Genomic DNA, 12448 nt, shown 5'->3' on the forward strand with positions numbered 1-12448 from the left:
TGACAATTTTTCTGTAATGCATTTATGTGTATAGCCTTTAAATTGGAACATGAATACCATAGTAAACGAATGTGTAATAACCGTGATTGCTTTTTTCTTTTCTATAGTACTGTGTTGCTGTTGGTTCTTCAGCTGTCTCATTAGGAGTGTAAAATGGTAGCATTCCTGTCAACTAATGAAAGAAACAAAACCCAAAATATCAGGAGCTGTTATTCATTTATCTTAAACTTTGTCAGCTAGCGTGGTCCTTGATTAGACTCTAAGCTGTGTTAAACAGGTTAGTTTTTCATAGGGTTAACTCATTTAAAAATCAGAACTCTGTTCCTCTCTATATGATCAGTTTGTGTTGGGCAGAACCTTTATTTTATTTTATTACTCAGTTTATTACATTTATAGTTGTACAATGATCATCACAATGCAATTTTATGGAATTTCCATCCCACACCCTGGTGCATCCCCCCACCCCCAGCCTGTCTCCTTTGGAAACCATAAGTTTTTCAAAGTCTATGAGTCAGTATCTGTTCTGCAAAGAAGTTCATTGTGTCCTTTTTTCAAATGCCACTTGTCAGTGAAAGCATTTGATGTTGGTGTCTCATTATCTGACTGACTTCACTCAGCATGATAATTTCTAAGTCCATCCATGTTGCTAAAAATGCCTGTATTCCATTCCTTTTAATGGCTGAGTAATAGTCATTGTGTATATGTACCATATCTTCTTTATCCACTCCTCTGTCAATGAACATTTAGGTTGTATCCATGTCTTAGCTATTGAAAATAGTGCTGCAATGAACACTGGAGTACATGTGTCTTTTCGGGTCATGGTTTTCTCTGGATAGATGCCCAGGAGTGGGATTGCCGGATCAAATGGTCGTTCTAGTTTTAGTTTTCTGAGGAATCTCCATACTGTTTTGCACTGTGGTTGCACCAATTTACAATCCCACCAAAGTGTAATAGGATTCCTTTTTCTCCACACCCTCTCCAGCACTTATTGTTTGTAGACTTTTGGATGATGGCCATTTGGGCTGGTGTAAGGTGGTGCCTCATAGTGGTTTTGATTTGCATTTCTCTAATAATGAGTAATGTTGAACATTTTTTCATGTGTTTTTTGGCCATCTGTATGTCTTCTTTGGAGAACTGTCTGTTTAGATCTTCTGCCCATTTTTTGATGGGGTTGTTTGTTTTTTTGGTGTGGAGCTGCAGAAGGTGTTTATAAATTTTGGAGATTAATGCCTTGTCAGTTGATTCATTTGCAGAGATTTTCTCCCATTCTGTGGGTTGTCTTTTCATTTTGTTTAGGATTTCCTTTGCGGTGCAGAAACTTTTTAAGTTTGATTAGCTCCCACTTGTTTATTTTTGTTTCTATTGTCAATACTCTGAGAGGTGGATCTGAGAAGATGTTGCTGTCAGTTATATCAGAGAGTGTTTGGCCTATATTTTCCTCTCAGAATTTTATAGTGTCTTGTCTTATATCTAGGTCTTTAATCCATTTTGAGTTTATTTTTGTGTATGGTGTTAGGGAGTGTTCTTATTTCATTCTTTCACATGTGGCTGTCCAGTTTTGCCAGCACCACTTATTGAACAAGCTGTCCTTTCTCCATTGTATATTCTTACCTCCTTTGTCATAGATTAGTTGGCTGTAGGTGTGTGGGTTTAATTCTGGGCTTTCTATCCTGTTCCACTGATCTATATTTCTGTCTTTGTGCCAGTACCATACAGTTTTGATGATTGTTGCTTTGTAGCTGGGGAGCCTGATTCCTCCAGCTCCGTTTTTCTTTTTCAGGATGTCTTTGGCTGTTCTGGGTCTTTCGTGCTTCCAAACAAACTTTAAAATATTTTGTTCAAGATCTGTGAAAAATGTCCTTGGTAATTTGATAGGGATTGCATTGAATCTGTAGATTGCCTTAGGTAGTATAGTCATTTTGATAATACTAACTCTTCCAATCCAAGAGCATTTGTGTTCTCTTTGATTTTTTTGATCAGTGTCTTAAATAGTTTTTGGAGTACAGGTCTTTTGTTTCTTCAGGCAGGTTTACTCCTAGGTATTTTATTCTTTTGGATGTGATGGTAAACGGGATTGCTTCCCTAATTTCTCTTTCTGATCTTTCATTGTTAATGTATAGAAATGCTGTCAATTTCTCTGTATTAATTTTGTATCCTGCAACTTTGCCAAATTCATGGATGAGCTCTAACAGTTTTCTGGTAGTCTTTAGGATTCTCTAGGTATAGTATCATGTCATCTGCAAATAGTGATAGTTTTACTTCTTCCTTTCCAATTTGGATTCCTTTTATTTCTTTTACTTCTCTAATTGCTGTGGCTAGGACTTCGAAAACTATGTTGAAGAGTAGTGGCGAGAGTAGACATCCTTGTCTCGTTCCTGATCTCAGCGGGAATTCTTTCAGCTTTTCACCATTGAGAATGATGTTTGCTGTGGGTTTGTCGTATATGGCCTTTATTATGTTGAGGTAGGTTCCCTCTATGCCCACTTTCTGAAGGGTTTTTATGAGAAATGGGTGTTGGATTTTGTCAAAGGCTTTTTCCGTGTCTATTGAGAGGATCAGATGGTTTTTTTTCTTCAGTTGGTTGATGTGGTGTATCACACTGATGGATTTGCAGATATTGAAGAAACCTTGCATCCCTGGGATAAATCCCACTTGATCATGATGTACAGTCCTTTTAATGTACTGTTGGATGCAGTTTGCTAGTATTTTGTTGAGGACTTTTTTTTTTTTTTTTTTTTTTTTTTTAGGTCTTTTTGCCATTTCTTGGGCCACTCCCATGGCATATGGAGGTTCCCAGGCTAGGGGTCCAATCGGAGCTGTTGCTGCAGGCCTACACCAGAGCCACAGCAACACGGGATCCGAGCCGCATCTGCAACCTACACCACAGCTCATGGCAATGCCAGATCCTTAACCACTGAGCGAGGCCAGGGATTGAACCTGCAACCTCATGGTTCCTAGTTGAATTCGTTAACGATGGACCATCACGGGAACTCCCATTGTTGAGGACTTTTGCATCTATGTTCATCAGTGAAGTTGGCCTGTAGTTTTCTTTTTTGGTGGTATCTTTGGTTTTGGTATCACGGTGATGGTGGCCTCATGGAATGAGTTTGGGAGTGTCCCTTCCTCTGCAATCTTTTGAAATGGTTTCAGAAGGATAGGTGTTAGCTCTTCTATAAATGTTTGATAGAATTCGCCTGTGAAGCCATCTGGTCCTGGACTTTTGTTTGTTGGACATTTTTTAATCACAGTTTCAATTCCAGTTCTTGTGATTGGTCCATTCATCTTTTCTATTTCATCTTGGTTTAGTCTTGGAAAATTGTACTTTTCTAAGAATTTTTCCATTTCTTCTAGGTTTTCCATTTTATTGTGTATAGTTGCATATAGTAGTCTTTTATGATCCTTTGTATTTCTGTGATATCTGTTGTTACTTCTTTTGCATTTCTAATTTTATTGATTTGAGTCCTCTCTCTTTTTTTCTTGATAAGTCTGGCTAAGGGTTTATCAATTTTGTTAGTCTTTTCAAAGAATCAGCTTTTCGTTTCATTGATCTTTTGTATGGTTTTCTTCGTTTCTATTTCATTGATTTCTGCTCTGATCTTTATGATTTCTTCTTCTACTAACTTTAGGTCTTGTCTGTTCTTCTCTCTCGAGCTGCTTTAGATGTAAAGTTAGCTTGTTTATTTGAGCTTTTTGTTGTTTCCTGAGGTGCGCTTGTATTGCTATAAACTTTCCTCTTAAAAGGGCTTTTGCTGCATCCCATAGGTTTTGGAGTGTTGTAACTTTGTTGTCATTTGCTTCTAGGTATTTTTTAATTCCTCTTTGATTTCTTCAGTGATCCATTGATTGTTTAGTAGCATGTTGTTTAGTCTCCACGTGTTTGTGTTTTTTGCAGTTTTTTTCTTGTTGATTTCCAGTCATATAGCGTTGTGATCGGAAAAGATGCTTGATATGATTTCAATTTTCTTAAAGTTACCAAGGTTTGATTTGTAGCCCAGTATATGATCAATCATAGAGAATGTTCCATGTGCCCTTGAGAAGAATATGTATTCTGTTGCTTTTGGCTGGAGCATCCTATAAATATCTATTAAGTCCATCTGGTCTAATGCTTCATTCAGGGTCTGTGTTTCCTTATTGATTTTCTGTCTGGATGATCTGTCCATTGCTATAAGTGGGGTGTTAAAGTCCCTGACTATGATTTTGTTATTGTCCATTTCTCCTTTTATGGTTGTTAGCAGTTGTCATATATATTGTGGTGAACCTATGTTGGGTGCATAGATATTTGAAATTGTTATATCTTCTTCTTGAATTGATCCTTTGATCATTAGTTAGTAACCTTCCTTGCCCCTTAAAATGTTCTTCCTTTTAAAGTCTATTTTGTCTGATATGAGTATTGCTACTCCAGCTTTGTTTTGATTCCCATTTGCACAGACTGTTTTCTTCCATCCTCTCACTTTGAATTTGTATGTATCCCTAGAAGTGAAGTGGGTCTCTTGAAGACAGCATATATATGGATCTTGTTTTTTTATCCATTCAACCAGTCTATGTCTTTTGGTTGGGGCATTTAGTCATTAACATTTAAGGTAATTATTGATATGTATGTTTTTATTGCCATTGTATTAATTGCTTTGGATTTGCTTTTGTTGCTATTTTTTCTTTCCTTCTCTTGTTCTTTCCTCTTCTGGTTTGATGACTATCTTTAGGGTTGTATTTGAGTTGATTTTTCTTATTTTGCTTGTGTATCAATTGTAGATTTTTGGTTTGCAGTTATTCTGAAGTTTTGGTATAAGAGTCTATATATATACAAGATTGTTTTAAGTTGTTGGTCTCTTAATTGTAAGTGCATCTCCAGTGTCCTGTATTTGTACCCTCGTCTCTCACTAGTTCTGATTTTGGTGCCATAACTGTGTGTGGATGATTTCGTATCTTTATTGTATACATTCCTTTACTGGTGAGCCTTGTCATTGGTGGTATTTTTGTTTCTGGTTTTGGCCTTTTCTTTTCTGTCTAGAGAAGTTCCTTTAGTATTTGTTGTAAGGCTGGTTTAGTTTTGCTGAATTCTCTTAGCTTTTGCTTATCTGTGAAGCTTTTGATTTCTCCTTCAAATCTGAATGAGAGCCTTGCTGGGCAAAGTAGTCGTGGTTGGAGGTTTTTTCCTTTCATCATGTTAAGTATATCATGCCATTCCCTTCTAGCCTGCAGCGTTTCTGCTGAAAATTCTGCCAGTAACCTTATCAGGGTTCCCTTGTATGTTATTTGTTTCTTTTCCCTAGCTGCTTTCAAGATTTTCTGTTCGTCTTTAATTTTGGTCAGTTTGATTAATGAGTGTCTCCAGGTGTTCCTCCTTGGGTTTATTTTATATGGTACTCATTGTGCTTCCTGGATTTGAGTGAGTGGTTCCTTTCCCATGTTAGGGAAGTTTTCAGCTATTATCTCTTGGAATATTCTTTCTGTCCCTTCTCTCTCTCTTCTCCTCTTTGCACCCTATAGTACGGATGTTGGTGCATTTAATGTGTCCCAGAGTTATCTGAGACTCTCTTCATTTGTTTTCAATCTTTTTTCTCTTTTCTGTTCTGCTTCCGTAATTTCCACTAATCTGAACTCACCACACTTATTCATTCTTCTGCCTCCTGTATTCTGCTGTTGGCTGCTTCTAATGAATTTTTTATTTCAGTTATTGTATTTTGCATCTCTTCTTGTTTAAGTTTTATATCTTGTATCTCTTTGCTTACTGTTTCCTCTAAATTATCCATCTTTGCCTCCAGTTTATTTCTGATGTCTTGCATCATCTTCAGCATCAACAGTCTAAAGTCTTTTTCCTGGAGGCTGAGAATCTCCTAATCACTTAGCTGTTTTTCTGGGGTTTTTCCTTTCTCCCTCATCTGAGTTATAGTTCTCTGTCTTTTCATTGTTATAGGTTTTTGGTATGGTGACCTTTTCACAGATAATAGAGTTGTAGCCTCTCTTACTTCTGGTGTCTGCCCCCCTTGTGGCTGAGGTTGGTACAGGGGCTTGCTGTAGGCTTTCTGATGGGAGGGCTGATGCCTGCCCACTGGTAGGTAGAGCTGATTCTTATCCCTCTGGTGGGTGGGGCTTAGTCTCTGGATGGATTAGATGCACTCTGTGCCTGGAGGGTCTTTAGCAGCCTGTTTACTGATGGGTGGGGCTGTGATCCCACCTGGGTTGTTGTTTTCCCTGGGGCTTCTCAGCACTGATGGGTGGGGCCAGATTTTCCCAATATGGCCACCTCCAGAGAAAGGCACACTGCTGAATATTCCCAAGAGCTTTGCTTCCAATGTCCTTCCCCCACGACAAGCCACTTTCACCCCTGTTTTCCCAGGATGTCCTCCAAGAACTGTGGTCAGGTTTGACCCAGATTCCCATGGAGACTTTGCTTTGCCCTGCCCATGGGACCCTGTGCAGGTGAAAATCTGTGTGTGCCTTTTAACAATGGGGTCTCCTCCCCCAGTCCCATGGAGCTCCTGTGCACCAGCCCCACGGGCCTTCAATGCTGGATGCTCCAGGGGGCTCTTTCTCTCAGTGTCAGATCTCCACACATGAGAGTTTGATGTGGGGCTCAGAACTCTCACTCCTGTGGGTGAGTCTCTGTGAAACAGTTACTTTCCAGTCTGTGGGGCTTCCCACCCAGGAAGTATGGGGTTGCTTATATGGTGTAATTGCCCCTCCTATCTCTTGATGTGGCCTCCTCTTTGTCTTCTGGGGTAGGACATCTTTTTGACAGTTTCTGGTCCATTTGGTTGAAGATTGCTCAGCATTTGGTTGTAAATTTTGTTGTTTTTAGGCGAAAAGTTGAGCTCCAGTCCTTCTAGTCCGCCATCTTAATATGAAGTCCAAAAGCTTATTTTATAGACCCTCTTGACGTAACTGCCAGTGTCTAGAAAGCAAACTTGACAACCAGACCACCATCACAAAAGGAAAATATGTTATTTTTAAATCCTCAAACATCCAACTCAATCATTCTTAAAGTTAGAATGTCATTAGCAAGCATTATAAAGAACATAAAATTTTGTTGAGATATTTTCTAGATATGATTATAGCCAAAAAAGAGAATGTGTTTTGTGGTGCTGCTACTGAAGAATTACACCAGTAACCCCAGATTTTATTTGGCAATTCAAACAAACCTTCGGCTGTCCAATGAAGCTTATAAATTCTGCTTACTTGTTTTGGGACTGCAGTTGCAGAAGAGAGTTTGTACATTGTGAGTAATAAAAATCAATATTTTGTCTACATACCGTTACTGTTTTCTTTGTGATTTGGTTTGAGCAGGTTGAGTTTGAGGTGGAGAGATGTCCACATTGGAAAGGTTCCATAAGCCTCTCAGGAATTTGGCCTAGACCTTCAGTGACATTTCACAAAGGAAATGTAATGTAAGGCACATCCAACTTAATGAATGACAGAGGTTTTAGAGAGGACTGCAGCATATTACTCAGTAATCAGAGCTGTCCTTTGATGCCACAGCCTTTTTGGAGTGAATCAAAACCAGTTTATAGAAAGTAATAAAGGGTCTTGCACATTGGCGTGCTGTCTTCCTTCTGTGTCCCCCTTTGGCAGGGGGAGCTTAGTATGAGGGGACAATAAGTAGTAATAATAGATGTCACCTTTATAGGTCACTTTCTTTCTTCCAGAAATAGAAGCATGCTTTGTAAGAAATCATTTATATTCACTTACATTTCTGCCACTTCTAGCTCTTTGTTTTTAAGTGGTTCTTGGTTTTACCTGTGTGTCTTATCCCACAGCTAGATTGTTGAGCATCTCTTGGACAAGAACTGCTGTATCTTTTACTTTCTGTAGAATACCCAGCCTAGTGTTAGATACCTTCTAGGGTTAACTGCTTGCAAGAGTAGAATTATCTAGAGGCTGCTGTGGGAATAAAGAGAGACCTTCTATATCTTCAGTTATGCCTAATTCATTTATTCATTTTCATGTTTGTATTTTTCCCTTAATACTGAGGGAGCATTTTTATTGCTGAAGCCCCTATCTCCAAACATATATGAGCCTTCTGCCTTCCAGGAGCTTCTAGTATAGGTGGATAGACAGACATATCCACAAATAACAGGACAAACTCTATTCATAGTACTGGCAGGGTACTTTGGGGATGGGAACACATACCTACTGAAGGGCTCTGGGAAGATATCCGGGAGGAGACATGTATTTGAGCTTTGTCTTAAAGACTGGGTAGCATTTGGTTTTTCTTTGCTTTTGTATTCCCAGGTGATTGTCCCATCTTCTCCTGCTACCCAAATGCCCCCTAGTTTAAAAAAAAAAAATGCTATCAACATAAGTTATTGTCTTAAGTTACGCTTCACAGAGCACATTAGCATCTTTTATAGTTGGTGCCCCTCCTATGACATATAAAAAAGTATAGGATTCAACATAGCCCCACACTGGTAGAGTATAGGCTTATATAAAATAACCCCATAATGCCGCAAGAAGGGAAGTGGAATTGGAATCAGAAAACCTGGGCAGAAGTCCTGACTTTGTTCCTTGAAAGCTCATGATTAGAGTTGGAAAATGTACATTTCCTAAATGCCCAAGAACATAACAAGTCTGCATCCTCTCCCTACCCCCCAAAGGTATGGTGGTTGAATTCATTACTAAAGGCTGGCTCTCTTAAATGATATGGCAGGTTATGGCAGGCCATAAAATTCCGGCTCAGATATTTTGCTTAGATAAATTAAAAGCCTTTATGCACATATTTGCATATTTTAAAAACCAATCCTATTGATGTCTTCACATCTGTGTTAAATGAGGAGGCAAGATTTATTGATATGTAGGACTAAATATAGCATTAACAAAAAATCCTTTAAAAATGATCTTATACTGTATAAGATGACCTTATACTCTGTCCTTTAGAAAATACTCCACTGTTTTTGCTCAAATTTGGTAAGAATTTCTGCTTAATTATTTTTCAGAAGAGAATACAATTCTAAAGCGAAGATAACAGTAAAAGCCTTTTGTAAATAGAAAATAATATCTTTTTAAAACTTCAGTTATTTTTTATTCCTCCATTTCTGTTTCTGTAAAAGGTAATGGCATCCTCCCCCCACCCCAAGGAAAGATGTTTTTGAAATAGAATTAACTTATTGTTTGAGAATGAAGTTTTTCTCTATGTCCTGTACTATATTCTAACTGCTTATGAAGAGACCTTATCATCCTTGCAGCAGCTTTCTCTATCAGTCTTGCGTGCTGCTTTGATGATTTGTGCAACAGAGATTAGCTAGTGAACGTCTCTTTCCTCTAGACAAATTCCCATCTGCGCAGTTGCCTATGGTTTTTCTCAGTAACATGGGGTAATATTGTACTGCCAGGCTTGCTTACCTAATGGCATCCTTTTCAGAAATACTGTTCTTTGGAAGTTCCTGTCATGGCTCAGTGGAAATAAATCTGTCTAGTATCTATGAGGATGCAGGATTTGATCCCCAGCCTCGCTCAGTGGCTTAGGGATCCGGTATTGTGGTGAGCTGTGGTGTAGATCGAAGACTCAGCTTGGATCTAGCATTGCTGTGGCTATGGTGTAGGCCAGCAGCTACAGCTCTGATTCGACCCCTGGCCTGGGAACCTCCTTATGCCTCAGGTGCAGCCCTAAAGAGACAAAAAAAAAAAAAGAAATACTGTGCATAGATTTCCCACTGTGGCTCAGCAGGTTAAGAATCTGACTAGTATCCAGGAGGATTCGGGTTTGATCCCTGGCTTTGCTCAGTGGGTTAAAGGATCTGGCATTGCTCTGAGCTGTGGTATAGGTCGCAGACGTGGCTCAGATCTGGTGTTACTCTGGCTATGGCGTAGGCTGGCAGCTGCAGCTCTCATTGAACTTCTAGCCTGGCAACTTCCATCTGCCACAAGTGTGGCCCTAGAAAGCAAAAAAAAAAAAAGAAAAAGAAAAGAAGAAGAAGAAAGAAAAATACTGTGCTTTATAGAAATATCAATTAATAGTTTTATGATATAGTTTTGGAATACCTGGTTATAAGATGCTCTCCCTTTGTTAAATACACTCATTTATAACTTTCTGCTTCTTGGTTTTGTTTTGTTTTGTTTTGTTTCCAATTAACCTTCATGCAGTTTACTTTCTCCATAATATATTAGTGTTTTAATTTTAAAAAATAATGTTTTTCTCCAAAGACTATAATTGGTATTCCAAGAAGGTGAGTTGAGTATATTCCTGTGGCATTACAGACTGCTGTTACTGCATGCATGCCTTGGTCCCTACCTCTTTGAGGGCATGGGACTTTCTGATCTGATTGTCTCAGAGAAGCCAAGTGGTTCAGTATCCTGTCATAGGCAAGATGTGATAAGATCCAAGTCCTTTTTCATCTTAGGATTCATCATTTGGTAACTGTGAACTAGTTCTTTAGTTTTTGCTGCCTCTGGTAATCCTATATAAAACCTTAGAAGTACAGTAATAGTGCAAAAGGCTTTGAATGTCTAGAGTAAATGACTTCAGAATCATTAAGGTGATTCTTAACCTTTTTACTAATGATTATTATTAACATTTAAATAAGTTAGTTTTTATTGACAGTTTTGAATGAATGAACTTAAAGGGAACAGTAGTTAGAAAACTATGAAGGTTTTATGTTTTTATTTTTTACGAAAAAATATGAACTTCTTTGGAAAGAAGGAGATTAAATGGTTAATAAAAGACTTCTCTCATCCTACCCAAGGCATTGAGAAAATTGTGAAAGGGGGCACCAAGAATATTTATTTCATTCTAGAACGTTTGAGCAGTTGCAGAGTGAGAAGAATTATTTCATTCTAGAAGTTGAAGAGGAGACATCTAATGTCCTATGCTGAACTGTTCAAGCAGTGTGGTAGAGTGAAACACACAGCAAGGATTTTGAAGTCAGGTAGACCCACCTTCAAATCCTGACTTGAATTGAACTCTGTGCCCTTGGACAAAGTATTTAATCACTTTAGGCACTTCAGTTTCTTTATCTGTAAAATGGGGATGGTAGACGCTGTGCAAATTGCTGCCGGGAGCATGCACTGTATGGAGAGTGTCGCACAGTCCCTAGCCACAGTGGCTTCTGTAAATACTAGTTCATGTCCCATCACATCATCAAAGAGCCCACTCAGCAAGTCATTTTTTACTTTTCTGGATTTTAGGCCACCATGAAGGCTGTTAACTCAAACTGCTTGAATCTAAAATGGTACTCATGGAGTTCCCTTTGTGGCTCAGTGGGTTAAGAACCCAACTAGTATCCATGGGGATGCAGGTTCAATCCCTGGCCTCACTCAGTGGATTAAGGATCTGGCATTGCCACAAGCTGTGGTGTAGGTCTCAGGTGTGGCTCGGATCCTGAGTTGCTGTGGCTGTGGCATAGGCTGGCAGCTGCAACTCCGATCTGACCCCTAGCCTGGAAACTTCCATATACCACAGGTGCAGCCCTTAAAAGAAAAAAATAAAATACAATGAAATAAAATAAAATGGTACTCACTACTCTGATACCTGGTTTTCAGTGAAAGAGAAAAGTGATTTGTAATTTTGTAAGTCATTGCAAAAATTAATAAGTTTGGCAAAAAGACTTTGTGTGTGTAGAAGACATTTCATGTGAATTATTCCTGTGATCATTAAATACCCCCGCCTCTCCACTTTCTTTTGTTTTATTTAATATGACTAAAATATGGAGTGGAAAATAATAATGCAGCTGGCTTTCACTTACATGAAAAATCGTTGCTAGGAATTGGAAAGTGGGGTTTTCACAGTTGAAATCACCGCTTTCAGGAGATGATGGTTGCAGCACCCTGCAGGAGATAATAATGATAATGGTGATGATAGCATTACTGTGCTGGCTCAGTCACGGCCATCCCAGGAGGTGTAGGGACTATTATCCTCATTTTGCAGATAATGAACCTGGAGCACAGAGAGGTTAATAACATCCCCGTTTTCATAGTTAGGAGGTAGCAGAGCCGGGATTTGAACTCAGACGGTCTTGCTCCAGAGCCCATGCTCTTAACCACTGGGCTAAAGCTGGGAAGACAAGGGGAAGATGTCCTTTAAATGAGAGCGAATGTCCTGAAGTTGTATCAGGTTGCTTACCTTCGGTTTGCTTAACAGGTATTCTGAGAGAAGCCTCACCAAGTGCGTTGGGATTACTATTGAGACCAGACCAGATTACTGCATGAAGCGGCATTTGAGTGACATGCTGACCTATGGCTGTACAAGGCTGGAGATTGGGGTACAGAGTGTCTATGAGGACGTGGCCAGAGATACCAACCGGTAAGACGGTGGCAAATAGTCTTGCACAAGCCTTCCTCTCCCCCACTGATTAGATCTGTGTTCCACCCCGTCTGAGGCAGAGGTCTAGGTCCCCTCCTTGCCAGGGTCATTCTTCCATCTGCTTAATTTCTCCATCCTTGAGTTTTTCAGTCTTTCTCTGCTGGCTCTTTTCCAGTGGCTTATAAACATGCTCATCTCTCTTCCTAGTCTCGTCAA

General features: G+C 39.2%; 1 protein-coding gene across 1 annotated transcript in view; it reads left to right on the forward strand.

Moving 5' to 3' along the window:
* ELP3 (elongator acetyltransferase complex subunit 3) overlaps positions 1-12448 on the forward strand; it is a 107134-nt gene that overhangs the window by 35495 nt on the left and 59191 nt on the right. Inside the window, exon 8 of the mRNA XM_021072278.1 lies at positions 12071-12232. Within this exon, the coding sequence (XP_020927937.1) occupies positions 12071-12232 (162 nt within the window). The remainder of the gene's footprint in view (positions 1-12070; positions 12233-12448) is intronic.

This window comes from Sus scrofa, chromosome 14, assembly GCF_000003025.6.
Source record: "Sus scrofa isolate TJ Tabasco breed Duroc chromosome 14, Sscrofa11.1, whole genome shotgun sequence".
NCBI lineage: Eukaryota > Metazoa > Chordata > Mammalia > Artiodactyla > Suidae > Sus > Sus scrofa.